Source organism: Anolis sagrei, chromosome 4 (genome assembly GCF_037176765.1).
Source record: "Anolis sagrei isolate rAnoSag1 chromosome 4, rAnoSag1.mat, whole genome shotgun sequence".
NCBI lineage: Eukaryota > Metazoa > Chordata > Lepidosauria > Squamata > Dactyloidae > Anolis > Anolis sagrei.
This window is the reverse complement of record NC_090024.1, coordinates 124069410-124088710: the sequence shown is the minus strand read 5'-3', so window position 1 is coordinate 124088710 and position 19301 is coordinate 124069410. Positions and strand designations below refer to the sequence as shown.

At 43.1% G+C, this 19301-nt stretch overlaps 1 protein-coding gene across 7 annotated transcripts in view; it reads left to right on the top strand.

Annotated features, from left to right (window-relative positions):
* The window catches only part of CACNA1E (calcium voltage-gated channel subunit alpha1 E), a 575426-nt gene that overhangs the window by 382114 nt on the left and 174011 nt on the right, over nt 1-19301 (top strand). For all 7 annotated transcript variants that reach the window (XM_067467631.1, XM_067467628.1, XM_067467632.1 and 4 more), the window contains exons 12-15: nt 6963-7172; nt 11452-11564; nt 15444-15556; nt 17371-17502. In XM_067467631.1, the coding sequence (XP_067323732.1) occupies nt 6963-7172; nt 11452-11564; nt 15444-15556; nt 17371-17502 (568 nt within the window). The remainder of the gene's footprint in view (nt 1-6962; nt 7173-11451; nt 11565-15443; nt 15557-17370; nt 17503-19301) is intronic.

The following is a 19301-nucleotide window of genomic DNA, read 5'->3' as shown; positions in this document are numbered from 1 at the left end:
CTTTTCTTTTTTTCCTAGTAAATTTTTATTAAGCATTGAAAAGAGAAAGAGTATTATTTACATGAAAAGTGGTGGAACAATGTGGTACTAGAAAAGGAAGATCTAGTAACAAATGCTGGAAATGCAGGAAAGAAGTTGGCACATTTATCCATGTATGGTGGAAATGTAAAGAAACCAAATCCTTCTGGCGGGAAATACATAAAAAGATGGAATTAATTTTACAAATGAAATGTAATTTCAAGCCGGAGTATTTCCTATTGGGCTTAACAGACTTTGAAATGGAAGCTAATACAAATAAAAAATTTATTTACCTCATAACAGCAGCCAGGATTAAATTTGCACAAGTATGGAAAACAAATAAAATCTCAACTATAGAAAACTGGTTACTGAAGATCTGGGATATAATGAATATGGATTTACTCACACAAAGACTAACAGACAATAACACAGTGAGACAAAAAACGAATTGGGAAAAATTCATAGTCTTTATTAGGAAGGAGAACCCAGAAATATTTTTGCAAGAACAATAAGAAACTTCAAAGACCAACGGCAAAAAGAAACTAGAAGGCAAAACTAGAAAATGGAAGGAAAAGAATGGCCAATACAACCGGAGAAAACCTGAAAGCCATCTCATTTTCCTTCTATTTTATCCCCCCCCCCCCTTCCCGTTGCTTTTTCTTCTTCTTTTTTCTTCTTTTTTTCTCCTCCGCTGTCCCTTTCTGGTCCTTTCCATATCCCTACTTTCCTATCCCATTTCCTACTGTCCTAATACAAAATGTTCCCACACTTTCATAGTAAAACTATATATCCATATTCTTCTGTCTTTTTCTCTTTCCTTTTTTTCTTTTTTTCTTCTTCTCTTTTCGTTTCTCACACTCCAACTTATTGGAGTTTAATTTTCTATGCAAGGAAAAAAATCAATAAAAATATTTTTTTAAAAGAAAAGAGTCTAAAACAAACAAAAAAACCCCTGTCCTCAGCCTTATTTACATGAAAAGTGGTGGAACAATGTGCTTATAGAAAAGTAGAAAACCTAATAAATAGAGAGGGGGAAAAGGAATAAAAAAGTAAAAAGAAAAAGTATCTTGACTTCTATTCCAAGCTTTGTGATTCTTATTGTCATTTTTTTATTTAGTCTATTCCCTTAATTTTGTTCCATTGTTACATTCTCTGCTTGCTTTATTGTACTCCTGGAAAAGATCCACAAAAGAGAGTTTGTGTTCAAAGTGTGGCTTGAATTGATGGGAGATCTAGTTCATTTGAGGCAATGTGCAACACAAACTAAAAAACATTGAGGCCAGAGAGAAAAGCTACAACGTTGGCTTTTAAAAATGTTGGAGTGAATGCTTTGGTTCCTCCATGTTGCTCCTTCCACCCACGCCACTCACCCACACACTACCCTCGCGGTGCCCACCTGACCCAAACCCTAACAGCAACAACACAAGTGGCAAGGCAGGCTGCTCACTGCCCAGCCAGCCAGGCAGGCAGGCAGCCAGGCATGGCTGGCATCAGCCCTTCTCTCAGCCCTTCTCTCAGCCCTTCTTCTTTTCTGCTTGCTTGCCTGCCGTATTTTTCTTCCAACCTCCCTTCAACAAAACCTTCCTTCCCTTAGTCTTAGTCTTTATCTTTCTCTTTCTCTGTTGCAACCCAGAGCAGGAAACTGGACCCTCAGACAACAATCCACCACACTTGGCTTCAGGAAAAACTTTTTTATTGATGAAAGATGAATACAAAATAGAGGAAAAATGCAAAGGTAACAAGTCACAGTAAAAATCAGCAACAAGAAATGTCCATAAACAAGATCATGAAACCCACAGCAAAACTGCTGAATCCTGGAACCTGTTAGCAATCCACTAACAGTACTTGGAACAACTAGAAAACCTCCGAGGAACAAGTCCACTTGAATCAGAAGACCTGCAAAAGCTTGCACATGAATCTGGAACGATGCCTGGTCTGAAGCTGTATTCAGAACAGTCATATTTAAGGCCAAGAAATCTATTGCGAGACACGCCTGAAGATTTTGTTTGGATTTCTTTCAATCTTGCTGACCTGCGTAAACATTGTGCTTCTCCCCGACTCTGCCAAATCTGCCCCCGCCTATCCTTATTAGGCAGGCCAGGTGTCTGATTCTCCGGAGAGCTAAGACTGAGAGGGAAAGGGAGTGAACCGTCTCCGCTCAGCTCGGAATGTATGTTCTCATGGGAATCTTGACTTTCACTTTCCAAGGCTGTAGGATTTTCACTACTCAAACCATCATCATCTAAATTGGCCTCAGAATTCCCATTGACATCTACATGGGCATCAGGAAATACAATCAGAGAGTCAGGTTCAAGTTCACACACAGGTTGAACCTCAACATTCTCCCTTCTCCCTTCCCTTCCTGGCTCCGAATGAGCCTCTGAGCCATGTGCTCCCCTTTGTATACAGCAATGGCTGCCAGTGCCGAAACCCCTCCCCTCCCCAAAACCCTTCCCTTGATTGGCTGGAAGGGGAAGCAAGGAGCCTCCCAGCCTCCCAGCAGGCTAGAGGGCTGAAAATACACTGAATAATTTCCAACTCACTTCCTGAGTCCTAAGAAAAATGGCGGAAAAACCTTCGGAAGGGCAAAGGGACTTCTGGGTTTTTTAAATGCTTCGAAATTGCTTCAAAAAGGTAACTTTAATGAAATTATTACGAGTAACGAGTAATCCGACGCAGCTCTATCCATGCCTATAGCATAGTCTCCCTTTCCTCCAAGCCTCATACCTCCTGCAGGTAATGGGAACATCTCATCATCGCCCTTTGCTAGTGCTGCCAGAAGAACAGGTTGTCATGCAACAAGGAGCCGCAGAACAAAGGAGTTAATTGCAAACTTGACTGGAATAAGTAATACACACAGTGCATTTTGTTTATTGAACCCAATTAGATGAACACAAATAATAAACAGTCTGGGATTTGTGTGTGTGTCAAAAAGCCTGGCGAAATGTTTTTGAATAATGTGTATTCTTAAACACTTCTTGCTTAGGCAGTATAGGGGTCTGTAAAAATATGTGTCTGTATTTTCATTCGTGTCTGCAGCATGAATGTACATCAAAACAAAAGGACTCTGCTTACTATGGTTTAGTTCTGGTAAATTAATGCCTTTGATTCAGCAGATTTGGTTTTATGTTGATTGCTTAGAACATTTGTACCAGTGGCTTTATGTTTGTTATTATTCACTACTTTGAAGCTTTTGTATCTGTAAACACACATATTGTTCACAAACATAAATGTGGCCCAGGCTAAATATTTTCTTCTTTTTCTTCTTGAATAATAGGCATGGGATGAGAAAGAACTGGTTTCTCAAAATAATATTGTACTGATTTGTGTACATGATTATTTCTCTCACACACATACTCATACACAGGGCAAGCAGCCAATTTGAGTTCTCTCTGTTGCGCAGCAAGCAGATATTAGCCACGTCCCATGCACAAGACACACAGACAAAAGTAGAAATGAACAGGAAAACATCTTTACTGTTAATGTTGTTGTTGTTCATTCGTTCAGTCGTTTCCGACTCTTCGTGACCTCATGGACCAGCCCACGCCAGAGCTCCCTGTCGGCCATCACCACCCCCAGCTCCTTCAAGGTCAGTCCAGTCACTTCAAGGATGCCATCCATCCATCTTGCCCTTGGTCGGCCCCTCTTCCTTTTACCTTCCACTTTCCCCAGCATAATTGTCTTCTCTAGGCTTTGCTGTCTCCTCATGATGTGGCCAAAGTACTTCAACTTTGTCTCTAGTATCTTTCCCTCCAATGAGCAGTCGGGCTTTATTTCCTGGAGGATGGACTGGTTGGATCTTCTCACAATTCAAGGCACTCTCAGAACTTTCCTCCAGCACCACAGCTCAAAAGCCTCTATCTTCCTTCGCTCAGCCTTCCCTAAGGTCCAGCTCTCACATCCGTAGGTTACTACAGGGAATACCATGGCGTTGACTAGGCAGATCTTTGTTGCCAGTCTGATGTCTCTACTCTTTACTATTTTATCGAGATTGGACATTGCTCTCCTCCCAAGAAGTAAACATCTCCCGATTTCCTGGCCACAGTCTGCATCTGCAGTAATCTTTGCACCTAGAAATACAAAGTCTGTCACGGCCTCCACATTTTCTCCCTCTATTTTCCAGTTGTCAATCATTCTTGTTGCCATAATCTTGGTTTTTTTATGTTTAGCTGCAACCCAGCTTTTGCGCTTTCTTCTTTCACCTTGATTAGAAGGCTCCTCAGCTCCTCCTCGCCTTACTGGTGCATTATTTAAACTGTTTATTCATATCATGATCTGATCACCATGTTCGATATATCCCATATGCATTGGGGTATTGGGGTAACAATACAAAAGGTTTGCTAGGGTAGACCCTCTTTCACTCAGACTCAGCCCCCCCCCCCCGAAACAAACTCAGCCCCCCCCCGAATCGAAATCCTGGCTATGGGCCTGACCCTATCAGTTGTGGTCCAAGATTGCTGGTTGACCTACATTACCAGCTGCACATAATAATTACCATCATGAGGTTTTTCTTCAACACACACACACTTGGTCCTACTACATCATACTGTAGCACTCCCCCCCCACCCACCCACCTCGCCCCACACACAGAAGATATGTGCAGAAGAAATTCCAGTTCTTTTAAAAAAATATTTTATTGATATTTTCCACAATGTACATTAGGGAGAGGAGGGAGCAGGGTAAAACTTATTCAAGTTATTGTTAGTACTTTAATAGATTTTAGCACTGTGAGAGCCGTTCAGCAAAGGAACTCTCTGCCCCAGAGTGTGGTGGAGGCTCCTTCTTTGGAAGCTTTTAAACAGAGGCTGGATGGCCATCTGTCAGGAGTGATTTGAATGCAATATTCCTGCTTCTTGGCAGGGGGTTGGACTGGATGGCCCATGAGGTCTCTTCCAACTCTTTGATTCTATGATTCTATGATTCTACATGTCTAATGAATCATCACGGAAAGGGAAAATGTTGTGAAGGGCAAGTAAACAAAGCATTTTATAACATTATATTATGTTACATCCAAGTTTTTAGTTTCTATTATCTTGACATCCTTTCTTTTAACTATGGTACAAATGTTTTTGAAAAGTCAGGGCCCTTCCACACAGTCATGTAACCCAGAATATCAAGGCAGAAGACCCCACAAAATCTGCTTTGAACTGGGTTATCTAAGTCCATGCTGCCATATATTCCAGTTCAAAGCAGATCATGTGGGATTTTATTCAGCTGTGTGGAAGGAGCTTCAATGTTTCTTCTGTATAAAGGAGGTAGCTTGTTGTTCTTTAAATTTACTGTTCATCTCTTCTTTTAATAAGTCTCTATATCTTTTTAGTTATCTTCTTCCTTTATTTTTTCTTTCTTTTGTTCATCTTTTTAGACATTCTTCTTAGGGCCCTTCCACACAGCCATATAACCCAGAACATCCCACAATATCTGCTTTGAACTGGGTTATTTGAGTCCACACTGCCATATATTCCAGTTCAAAGCACATAATATGGGATTTTACTCAGCTGTGTGGAAAGGGCCTTAGTTTTACCTGTTGTGTTCCTTCTTTTTGTTACAAACCAGTCTTAGGAAAATGTTTTCTAAATCTGTTTGTTAGCACATTAGTGTTATACATACTTAATCAACCTTCACAGAAGCATACGAGAAGCTCGGCCTGTCACTGGACACCGAGAAAACCAAAGTGCTCCTCCAGCAGTCACCAGCCAACCCCTCTCCAATGCGAGAGATATAGCTTAATGGTGTAATATTAGAAAATGTTGATCATTTCCGCTACCTTGGCAGCCACCTCTCCACCAAAGTCAGCATTGACACCGAAATACAACACTGCCTGAGCTTTGCGAGTGCAGCATTTTTCCGAATGAAGCAGAGAGTGTTTGGGGACTGGGACATCCATAGGGATAACAAGGTGCTTGTTTATAAAGCTATTGTCCTCCCAACCCTGCTAGATGCTTGCGAAACGTGGACTATCTACAGACATCACATGCAACTCCTGGAACGATTCCATCAGCGCTACCTCTGGAAAATCCTGCAAGTCTCTTGGGAAGACAGGTGGACAAACATCAGCGTGCTGAAAGAAGCAAAGACCACCAGGATTGAAGCGATGGTCCTCTGCCATCAACTCCACTGGACTGGCCACGTTGTCCGGATGCCCAACCACCATCTCCCAAAGCAGTTACTCTACTTCGAACTCAAGAATGGAAAACAGAATGTTGGTGGGCAGGAAAAGAGATTTAAAGATGGGCTCAAAGTCAACCTTAAAAACTCTGGCATAGACACTGAGAACTGGGAAGCCCTGGCCCTTGAGCGCTTCAGCTGGAAGTCAGCTGTGACCAGCAGTGCTGCAGAATTTGAAGAGGCACAAATGGAGGATGAAAGAGAGAAATGTGCCAAGAGAAAGGCGTGTCAAGCCAACCCCGACCGGGACCGCCTTCCACCTGGAAACCAATGCCCTCACTGCGGGAGACGATACAGATCAAGAATAGGGCTCTACAGTCACCTACGGACCCACCAGAATACTGATCCTGGAAGACTATCCTACTTGGCTAACGAGGGATCGCCTAAGTAAGTAAAGTAAGTAAAAGTAATCAACCAAATAGCTACTATCTACTATATATCTTTATCCTTCCACTACACAGTTTCTTTTCTATGAGGGATTTGACCACATTAACCACCTTAACCACATATATGTGTATCAATTTTCAAATGCTTAGTCATCAGGTTTAAGATAACATTCTGAATCTGTTAACACACACATCTGTTTTCAAATTTTTAGTCACCAAGTTTAACAAGGGCTCTTCTTTATAAATCCAGTTCTTTGTGTTGCTCAAGGTCTCCGTGAGATAGTGGTTTTACCCTGTATTTATAAACATTTGAATAGGAGAAATTTGGCTTGTGCATTTTGCCATTTCTAGAATACTCATGCTTACTTATTTTTCCCGATCCCCCCATAGGTACCCCACTTGCCCGAGCCAGCATCAAGAGTGCTAAATTGGATGGAGCGTCTTACTTCCGACATAAGGAACGCCTCCTGCGCATCTCTGTCCGTCACATGGTGAAATCCCAGGTGTTCTACTGGCTCGTCTTGAGTATAGTGGCTCTCAACACTGCCTGTGTGGCCATTGTCCATCACGACCAACCTCCGTGGCTCACACATCTCCTCTGTAAGTAGTGGGGTTCTGTGTTGTTTATGTATTGCGCTTGCAGAACTATCAGAGAACAGAACAACAAGTCCTGGCCTGGAGCCAACTGCATGTGTAAGCAGAGACGTGTTTCTTCCAGGAAACACAGGCATATGGCTTGGTTTTTTCACTTCCAGGAAAGGGCGGTGATAATTCCCTATCATTCTTGCACTAATTGTGGAGCCTGAGCTCATTTTTGATCTCAGAGGTTCTGATCAGAATTATTATATAGACATTCACTCCTGTGGAGAGTCCAAATACCCGAAAAGTAACACACCCTATCTGATCTTGGAAGCTAAGCAGGTTCAGTCTTGATTACTACTTGAATGGAAAGCTGCCAGCAAGTACTACATGCGGTAGATTATATTTCAGAGGAGGGAACTGGCAAAACCCCTTCTGAATATTCCTTGCCTAACAAAGCCCTGTGAAATTCATGCGGACACTATACGTCAACAGGTGACACATATGCACATAAACTCCAGTGAAGCTGTATTGCTCAGAAGTAGCATGAGACCAGAGACAAGTTCCTTTGCAATCTCCCTCTTTAATACTACTGTATATGTGAAGTCGAGCATGCCCCCCCCCCCCCACAATAAGGGATGGTAACTTATAGTTCTGCAAAGGGCAAGGGTACCAGACTGCACAAAGGGGTTAAGTCTTGGTCAATTTGCCAAGACACTAACAATAACAAGGACCCCATGAGGCTTTCAGGGAAGAGCCTGGCCTTGGGGTCCCAGTCCTTGGAAGGAGTTGTAGTTTCCCAAGGACCAAGGACCAGCTCGATCTTGGCACTGCAGGAATCCATTTCTTGGCTCAGTGGAAATCACCAAGCTCCCTTTGTGACTGTTGGACTTCCTTCAAAACCTTTTTGACTCTAATGAACTCATTTTTACATATGAATTTCCTCCGCATGAACCATGGACACATGTTTTATTAAAAATTATTATTTAAATCAATTTCTCTGGCGGGTGGGGGGGGGGAGCGGTGCTTGATATGAATTTCTTGTGATTCCTATATTTCCCCATGTATTTTTCCCTCATCTTTGCCCTGGCCCCAAACCCACTGCCCTCTTCCCCTCCCTTTGGGGAAACTCATCAAGGAAGCTGCCAGCTGTGTTGAAAGTGCAATCAGCAGTCACAAAAAAAAAACCCTTATCTTGATATTCATGCATGGAACTATAAACTTGAGGGTCTTTTGGTTGGTCTCGGAGTTGGGCTGCCAAACAAAGGACCTCACCAGGCATCTTTGATCACATCACCCTGGGGGGCGGAAGACCCTCGAAAAGTCTTTCCCCCCGAAACTGTTTTTCCTTTCAAAACTTGCCACAACAAATATTCACCCCAGCTTCTTCATTGTGTCATATCTGATGGCGACAGGAAAACTCGGATAAAGCAATCAACGCTTTGATCACATCCATCAAAAGACAATAGACTGGGCATCCTTTGCAGGCCGGAGTCTCGGACTCAGGACCCCCAAGGCATGAATTCCATTAATCCATTCACAAACCCATTGTTTCTTCTTCGTCCCGCCTCCCCTCTTCTGATTCGCCAGAGCGCCGAGGCGGTAGGAGCTCCCCAATTGGTTCCTGCACCGCGGAGGAGCTCTGTGATTGGATCTGGCGCAGGGCAGGCGGCCGAACAGGGCATAGGAAGGTCGAACAGGGCATAGGGTTACAGCCTGAAGATGCAGGTTCGCAGCTTGGGTGTGATCCTGGATTCATCACTGAAGCTGGAACCCCAGGTCTCAGTGATGACCAGGGGAGCATTTGCACAATTAAAACTTGTGCGCCAGCTGTGCTCGTACCTTGGGAAGTCTGACTTGGCCACGGTGGTCCATGCTCTGGTTACATCCCGTATAGACTACTGCAATACACTCTACGTGGGGTTGCCTTTGAAAACTGCACGGAAGCTTCAAATGGTCCAACGTGTGGCTGCCAGGTTACTAACAGGAGCTGCACTCAGGGAGCATACAACTCCACTGGCTGCCAGTTTGCTACCAGGCACAATTCAAAGTGCTGGCTTTAGCTTATAAAGCCCTAAACGGTTTCGGCCCAGCTTACCTGTCCAAATGCATCCCACCCTATGAGCCTTCTAGGAAGTTAAGATCATCTGAGGAGGCCCTGCTCTTGCTCCTGCCTGCCTCACAGACACGTCTGGCAGGGATGAGAGACAGGGCCTTTTCTGTGGTGGCCCCTCGGTGTGGAACTCCTTGCCTAGAGACATTAGATCGGCCCCCTCCCTCCTGACCTTTCGAAAAAGAGTGAAAAGCTGGCTCTTCGAGCAAGCGTTTGGAACTCCAGCATGACCAAATAAACTCAAAGTGAAATGTGAACAAGTAATGGCTAAGACGATGTAAACGGATGCGGAATTGAATTGGAAGACATAGTTTTATAGTGTTTATTGTTCTATTGTTTTATGGTTTTATATATATTATGATGTGTTTTTATTACTTTTACCCGATGTATGCATTCATTTATGGCATCTAATTGTTACTGATCTGTACGCCGCCCTGAATCGCCTTCGGGCTGAAATGGGGGGGATAAAAGTAACATAAATAAATAATAAATAATAAATTAAACATAGAAGTATTCATGTTGATCCCACCCCCAAAATCCCCATTTGTCATTTACTGGTTACCACTTTTTTGTGCCATTTTAATTCTTCACTTTATTTATTTATTTACATTATTTCTATCCCGCCCATTTCAGCCCGAAGGCGACTCAGGGCGGTAACAGCTACTAGCTGTATTTACTTTAATTTGAGCCATTCTGCTTGTTAACATGTTGATTATATCATCCTTCTTCCATGAGATGGCATCATGGATGACTGTAAACAAAACCATGTGAGCCAAAAATGTATGTGAAAAGGAAGCTGCAGTGAGTAGAATGAATCGGGCTTAACAGCAATGTGAATAATATCCAGCTGAGTGAGTGTTTTTTTGGCAGCATGGAGCATAATCATTTCTCAGATAATGCCCAAATTAGTGAATATTCAGCAGTATTCCACTTAATGATTAAGATAAAACTCCAGGGACTCTTGATTAATGAAGAAACCTTAGACTTGGGCTGTATCAATATGATATATATATATTTGCCCATTTCACTGTATGTACATCTCATATGCAGGATCTTCTATGAAGCGTTTCATTTCAATCCTTGTTTAAACAAAAATAAGGATCTGAGGATCACCTGCGAAAGAATCCCACTGGAGCATTGCAACACACCCAAATACCTGGGAGTCACTCTGGACCGTGCTCTTACCTACAAGAAGCACTGCCTGAACATCAACCAAAAAGTGGGTGCTAGAAACAATATCATACACAAGCTGACTGGCACAACCTGGGGATCACAACCAGATACAGTGAAGACATCTGCCCTTGCACTATGCTACTCTGCTGCTGAGTTTGCATGCCTAGTGTGGAACACATCTCACCACGCTAAAACAGTAGATGTGGCTCTTAATGAGACATGCCGCATTATCACAGGGTGTCTGCGCCCTACACCACTGGAGAAATTACACTACTTATCCGGTATTGCACCACCTGACATCTGCCAGGAAGTAGCAGCCAATAGTGAAAGGACCAAGGCAGAGACATCTCCAGCTCATCCCCTGTCAATGACTTAAATCTAGACATAGTTTTCTAAGATCTACAGAGACACTCGCTGGAACACCTCAGCTAGCGAGAGTCCAAAAGTGGCAGGCTCAAACCCAGAACCTCAACCAATGGATGATACCAAATGAGAGACTCCCCGCTGGGCACACAGAAAACTGGGCGACTTGGAAGGCGCTGAACAGACTGAGCTCTGGCACCACGAGATGCAGAGCCAATCTTCAGAAATGGGGCTACAAAGTAGAATCCTTGACTTGCGAGTGTGGAGAAGAGCAAACCACAGACCAACTGATGCAATGCAACCTGAGCCCTACCACATGCACAATGGAGGACCTTCTTGCAGCAACATCAGAAGCACTCCAAGTGGCCAGCTACTGGTCAAAGCTACCAAACTTGCACATTTTGTATTTTGTCTGTTTGTTTGTTTTGTTCTGTTAGAAATGTAATACAATTGACTGGTTGCCCTGATACGACAAATAAAAAGGAGATAATGCTTCTGGAACATGGCCAAACAGCCTGGAAAACTCACAGCAACCCAGTGATTCTGGCCATGAAAGCCTTCGACAGCACACTACTACAAAGTTTTAATTCCAATCATGGGTGCATGAAAACTGAGACGGGTGCCTAATACTATTGAATGTCTTTCTTTCAGACTATGCAGAATTTATTTTTCTGGGGCTCTTCCTCCTAGAGATGTCCTTGAAGATGTATGGAATGGGGCCACGTCTTTACTTCCATTCTTCCTTCAACTGCTTTGACTGTGGGGTAAGCGGTACCCAGACAAGCTGCACAACACAAGGAAGGGAATAAACTCTAGGAAGAGACCATTGATGTGAATAGAAGTAGCAGTGCATCAAGGAAGGGAAATTTACTGTGTACTTTAACATACACTGATCATTCAGACATATAATGGACTATATCTTTGGATATTTATCTTTGGAAGAGAGAGGGTGGCAAAAGACAGTTCCATCTTGTCTCCTGCTTATATCATCAGTTGGGAGCCCCCCCCCTTCAGCACCAACTGTTGCTCTGTCCAGTGTGAAGAGAGAGGGGGGCGGAAGACAGTTCCATCTTGTCTCCTGTGCTTTACTAATAATATAATGTAACATTTATAATATTACTAGCCGTCCCCTGCCACACATTGCTGTGGCCCACATGGGGGTTCTGTGTGGGAGGTTTGGCCCAATTCTATCGTTGGTGGGGTTCAGAATGCTCTGTGATTGTAGGTGAACTACAAATCCCAGCAACTACAACTCCCAAATGTCAAGATTCTATTTTCCCCAAACTCCACTAGTGCTCAGATTTGGGCATATTGAGTGCTTGTGCCAAGTTTGGTCCAGATCCATCATTGTTTGAGTCCACAGTGATCTCTGGATGTAGGTGAACTACAACTCCCAAACTCAAGGTCAATGCCCAACAAACCCTTCCAGTATTTTCTGTTGGTCGTGGGAGAACTGTGTGCCAAGTTTGGTTCAATTCCATCATTGGTGGGGTTCAGAATGCTCTTTGATTGTAGGTGAACTACAAATCCCAGCAACTACAACTCCCAAATGTCAAGATTCTATTTTCCCCAAACTCTACCAGTGCTCACATTTGGGCATATTGAGTGCTTGTGCCAAGTTTGGTCCAGATCCATCATTGTTTGAGTCCACAGTGATCTCTGGATGTAGGTGAACTACAACTCCCAAACTCAAGGTCAATGTCCACCAAACCGTTCCAGTATTTTCTGTTGGTCATGGGAGAACTATGTGCCAAGTTTGGTTGAATTCCATCATTGGTGGGGTTCAGAATGCTCTTTGATTGTAGGTGAACTATAAATCCCAGCAATTACAACTCCCAAATATCAAGATTCTGTTTTCCCCAAACTCCACCAGTGTTCACATTTGGGCATTTTGAGTATTTGTGTAGAGTTTGGTCCAGATCCATCCTTGTTTGAGTCCACAGTGCTCTCTGGGTGTAGGTGAACTACAACTCCAAAACCAAAGGACACTGCCCACCAAACCCTTCGAGTATTTTCCATAGGTTGTGGGAGAACTGTGTGCCAAGTTTGGTTCAATTCCATCATTGGTGGGGTGCAGAATGCTCTTTGATTGTAGTTGAACTATACATGCCAGCAACTACAACTCCCAAATGACAAAATCAATTTTTTGAGTGAAGGACATACATTGAGTTGTTAGGTGTCTTGTGTCTATATTTGGTATCAATTCGTCCAGTGGTTTTGGAGTTCTGTGAATACCACAAATGAACATTACATTTTTATTTATATAGATAATGTAATACAATACAATACTACTAATAATACAATATTATAATGATATATTTTATATTACATGTAATCTATATAAATAAAAATGTAATGTTTGTTTGTGGGATTAACAGAACTCAAAAACCACTGGACAAATTGACACCAAATTTGGACACAAGACACCTAACAACCCAAGGAGTGATCATCACTCCAAAAAATTGATTTTGTCATTTGAGAGTTGTAGTTGCTGGGATTTATAGTTCACCTACTATCAAAGAGCATTTTGAACTCAAGCAATGATGGAATTGAACCAAACTTGGCATACAGGACTCCCATGACCAACAGAAAACTCTTGAAGGGTTTGGTGGGCATTGACCTTGAGTTTGGGAGTTGTAGTTCACCTACATCCAGAGAGTACTGTGGACTCAAACAATGATGTATCTAGACCAAACTTGGCACAAATATTCCATATGCCCAAATATGAACACAGATGGAGTTTGGGGGAAATAGACTTTGACCTTTGGGATTTGTAGTTGCTCAGATTTATAGTTCACCTACAATCAAAGAGCATTCTGAATCCCACCAAAGACAGAATTGGGGCAAACTTCCCACACAGTACCCCCATGAACAACAGAAAATACTCAAGGCCATCCAGTCCAACTCCCTTCTCCAGGGGAGGAAAACGTAATCAAAGCCCTCCTGACAAAGAGCCATCCAGCGATAGATGTAGATAGATTTATATGATTCACACACAGAGAGATATAGTATCATAGGTTTGAAGGACAATTATATGTTGCATGCTCCAGAGTAGGCCAACCAGACAATCTCTACATCACCACAAGCATAAAGAAATGACATATATTAGAAACCATCACTTTCTCATTACTTTATTTTCCAGATCACCAGACTGGGCCACAGCAACGTGTGGCAGGGGATGGCTAGTATTACTAATAATATTACAATATAATGGTATAGTACAATATAGTAATATATGATACTGATATCGTACTATGCTAATAATTTAATATATTGTATGTATATATATCTTGTAAACTGCTCTAAGTCCCCTTTGGGGTGAGAAGGGCAGCATATAAATGTAATTAATCTATCTATCTCTCTCTCTCTCTCTCTCTCTCTCTCTCTCTCTCTATATATATATATATATATATATATATATATATAAATGATCTGTGCGTAATGAGTACCTTAAAAACAAAAAACTACTGGACCAAATGACCCCAAATTTGGCAACAAAACTCCTCACAATCCAAGGAGTGGCCATCACTGAAAAAAAAACCCCACAAAACACCTTTAAATTCAAAATATTACTATATTAAATACTCATAGAATAGAGTTAGAAGGGACTCTACCACAGTATTGCGGGAGAACAGACTGGAAAGAATGACAGAAGAAAGGAGGGAGGGAAAAAGGGAAGGAATGTAGGAGGGAAAGGGGGGAGGAAGGAAAGAGAGAAGGAGAGAGGGAAAGAAGAAAGGAGGGAAGGAAAGAGGGAAGGAAGGGAGAGAAGGAAGGAAGGAAAGAAAGAGGTACCGAAGGAAAGAAGAATACAAAGTAGAAAGGAAAGAAAAAGCGGAGGAAATGCAAGAAAGAGGTAAAGAAGGAAGGAGAAAAGGAAATAAAAAGTGAAAGAAGGCAGGAAACAGGGAGGGAAGAAAGGAGACAAAGGAAGAAGTAGAGAAAGGGGGAGAAAAGGAAGAAAAGAGAAGGAAGGATGAAACCAAAGAGCGAAAGAAGGAATGAAAAAAAGAGGTAGAGAAGGATGAAAGGAGAGAAAGGGGAAGATAAAGGGGGGAAGGAATAGGTAGGTACTTCTCTTTCATAATAGTCCAGATATCTACCTCTACTTTGAAAATTCTTACTATAGGCCACAGCAACGTGTGGCAGGGCACAGCAAGTATTACAATATAATGGTATAGTACAATATAGTAATATATGATACTGATATCTTACTATGCTAATAATATAATATATTATATGTATATATATCTTGTAAACTGCTCTGAGTCCCCTTCGCGGTGAGAAGGGCGGCGTTAACATGGCGTAAATAAATAAATAATAATAATAAATAAATAAATCTTCAAACTCAGTTTTTGAACACTTGTAAAGATGTTTCTGGAAGAGGCAAGGAGAATAAGGAAAGTGGTATAAATGTTTACAGAAACAAAATCTGTACCTAGTTGCTTGAGTTATGTATATTAATTTGTGCATATGAATGTCTGTGTGTGTATAGGAGAGAGCTCGAAAGAGAGAGGGGAGAACACATAAATATGTGGAGTATCTCTTAAGCTGTAGGTGTAGCTATATGGCAGCTTACTTTTCCAGTAATGGGTAATTTTGTTACTTATTTGGTTTCCTTCTTTTTGCATTTGATCTCTCAGGTCACAGTGGGGAGCATCTTTGAAGTGGTTTGGGCCATCTTCAGACCTGGCACTTCTTTTGGGATTAGTGTAATGCGAGCCTTGAGACTTCTGAGGATTTTCAAAGTAACAAAGTGAGTAGAACAAAGGAATGAATTTCCCTGTTTCCTTCAGTGATCCCGAACAAGATTATTTCTTCAAACTTTTTTACTGTAGCTTAGTTCCCCCTGTTCCATTGGCCATGTTGCTTGTCTTTCCCCTTTATAGTCTTTCATATTTGTTAATTAAATTCCAGACATACACACACATACAAGATAAAAGAGGCGGTGGTCTCTCCCCTGCTGAAGAAACCAGACTTAGATTGTTCGGTTCCCTCCAGTTACCGCCCAGTTTCGAATCTCTCATTCTTGGGCAAGGTGATTGAGAGGGCAGCAGCGGAGCAGTTGCAGCAATTCCTAGACGACACAGCCAGACTAGATCCCTTCCAGTCCGGCTTCCGTGCAGGGCACGGGACAGAGACTGTGCTGGTCTCCATTACGGATCACCTTCGATGCCAGCTTGACCAGAGCGGGTAGGCGCTGCTTGTGTTATTGGATCTCACAACAGCATTTGACACAGTCGACCACAATCTTTTGATCCATCGCCTTGCTGCTGTTGGAGTCAGGGGGACAGCTTTAAATTAGCTGTCCTCCTTTCTTCACAACCGTGGACAGCGAGTGGAGAGGGGAGGCCTGGTCTCTGAGAGGTCCCCTCTATCTTGTGGGGTTCCTCAGGGGGCCATTCTCTCCCCTCTGTTGTTTATATGCGACCACTTGCTCAGCTGGTTCGAGATTTTGAGCTTGAGTGTTACCAGTATGCTGATGACACTCAGCTGGTGTTGAAGATGGAAGGCCGACCGGACTCTGTACCCGATTATTTCCATCAGTGCCTTGAGGCCGTTACTGGATGGCTGCGTGCCAGCAGGTTGAGGGTGAATCCAGCAAAGACGGAGATCCTATGGCTGGGTCGACCGGGCAGTGGGGACATCCAGCTGCCTACCCTGGATGGCGAGGCGCTACATCCGTCATCATTGGTAAAGAGTCTGGGAGTCCTTTTGGACGATGGAGGCCCAGGTCTCTGCCGTTAGCAGAACCGCCTTTTTTCATCTGCAGCAGGCTAGATGGCTGGCCCCCTACCTGTCCAGGGACGACCTAGCTACGGTGATCCAGGCCACGGTCATCTCAAGACTGGACTACTGTAACGCCCTCTACATTGGCCTTCCTCTGTCGGTGATCCGGAAGGTCAAGTTGGTACAAAATGCAGCTGCTCGGCTTCTTGCGGGAATTCCGATGGGATGCCACGTAACACCAATCTTACTACAGCTGCATTGGTTACCAATTGAGCACCAGGTCACTTTCAAAGTGATGGTACTCACTTTTAAGGCCTTGCATGGTCTGGGGCCGATGTACCTGAGGGACCGCCTCACCCTCTACCAACCCCAGAGATCCCTTCGTTCTGAGGACCAAGATTTGTTGGAAATTCCCAATGTCAAGACCTTGCGTCTAACAGTAACCAGACGCAGAGTCTTTACAGCAGTGGCACCATCGCTCTGGAATACTCTGCCACCTGAAGTCCGTGCATTGCGGGACTTATCAGCTTTCTGCAGGGCATGTAAGACATACCTGTTTTGACAGGCCTTTGACTTTTAATATTGTTGTTTTTAAATTGTTTTTAAATTGTTTTTAAATTGTGTTAGATTTTAGCCTGTTCTTGTAAGCCACTCTGAGCCCCAGGGAAGTGGCAGCATATAAGTTCGAATAATAAATAAATAAATAAATAAATAATCAAATACACCCCCTTCTATGCTGCACCTATGCACCTCTGAATTTTGGCCACCCAAAGCTATCTGAAATGAAACAGTCTTCCAATGCTTTTGGAAGCATGCTATAGTAACATCTGGATTTTCCAGGTATTGGGCTTCCTTGAGGAATTTGGTGGTCTCACTGATGAGTTCTATGAAGTCTATTATCAGCCTCCTCTTCCTCCTTTTCCTCTTCATTGTAGTCTTTGCCCTGCTTGGGATGCAGCTGTTTGGTGGAAGGTAAGTGGATCACTAGACAAAGATGGCATGCTTCTTTGAAATGCCTGTGCCAACGTGGGTTATTCAGGCAGTCGCCAAGTTATGAATAATAAGATAGTGTCTGTAGATTTGTTCTTAAGTTGAATTTGTATGTGGGACAGAACAGGTACATTTTTAAGTGTAACCAACCTTTCTGTCCTTGTGATAATTGGATTTAAAAAAATGGCTTGTTATGGAAACAAGGATTGGTGATAAAACTTCAACCGAGATGTACAATACAATTTCAGGAAAGGTTAGAGGATAAAAGAGACAAGGAAAGGTGGGTGATCTGCTGTTTGATTTACAAAAGGTTTCTCCGAATGTGTAATTTTTACTTTCTTTCACTCTCAGATTTAATTTTATGATAACTCTTTTGGGAGTGAATTTCCCTTACTAGGGGTAGATTTCTCTCACTTCCTGTTGTCTCACCCCTCTTCTTAACTGTGAGTCATTTGTACATCAGTTGTTTGTAACTTGGAGACGGACTGTAAAGTATACGTTTTGTCAGGTGCTCTTAAGAAATGGTGAGCAATTCTTTGCTGTTTTCCTCCAGTTTATGGTGGCTTGATCATGCTGATTTCTGAACAAAGGCCTTGGAAGTTAAAAACGGAGCTGCATTTTTCCCTGTATCTCCAGGTGCACTGTACAAGCATTAAGTTTCACTGCCTTCTGCAAAATTTTTCAGTTATCCTTTTGAAAGACTGAGAGCCTTTTAGAAAGGTATGCACTGTTAGGAGCTCCCGGTGGCACAGTGGGTTAAAGTGCTGAGCTGCTGGGCTTGTTGACCGAAAGGTCACAGATTCAATTCTACGCCCGTCATCATTGGTAAAGAGTCTGGGAGTCCTTTTGGACCCTCTGCTGACGATGGAGGCCCAGATCTCCGCCGTTAGCAGAACCGCTTTTTTTCATCTGCGGCAGGTAGATGGTTGGCCCCCAATCTGTCCAGGGACGACCTAGCTACGGTGATCCAGGCCACGGTCATCTCAAGACTGGACTACTGTAACGCCCTCTACATTGGCCTTCCTCTGTCGGTGATCCAGAAGCTCAAGTTGGTACAAAATGCAGCTGCTCGGCTTCTTGCGGGAATTCCAATGAGATGCCACATAACACCAATCTTACTACAGCTGCATTGGTTACCAATTGAGCATCGGATCACTTTCATAGTGATGGTACTCACCTTTAAGGCCTTGCACAGTCTGGGGCCGATGTACCTGAGGGACCGCCTCTCCCCCTACCAACCCCAGAGATTCCTCCGTTCTGAGGACCAAGATTTGTTGGAAATTCCCAGTGTCAAGACCTTGCATCTAACAGCAACCAGACGCAGAGCCTTTACAGCAGTGGCACCATCACTCTGGAATACTCTGTCACCTGAAGTCCGTGCCTTGCGGGACTTATCAGCTTTCCGCAGGGCATGTAAGACATACCTGTTTCGACAGGCCTTTGATTTTTAATATTACTGTTTTTAAATTGTTTTAAATTGTTTTTAAATTGTGTTAGATTTTAGCCATTTTTGTAAGCCGCTCCGAGCCCCAGGGGAGTGGCAGCATATAAGTTTGAATAATAAACTTATGGCGTGAGCTTCCACTGTCAGCCCCAGCTTCTGCCAACCTAGCAGTTCAAAAACATGAACAATATGAGTAGATCAATAAGTATCGCTCTAGCGGAAAGGTAGCGGCGCTCCATGCAGTCATGCCGGCCACATGACCTTGGAGGTGTTTACGGACAACACCAGCTCTTCGGCTTAGAAATGGAGATGAGCACCACACCCCAGAGTTGGACAT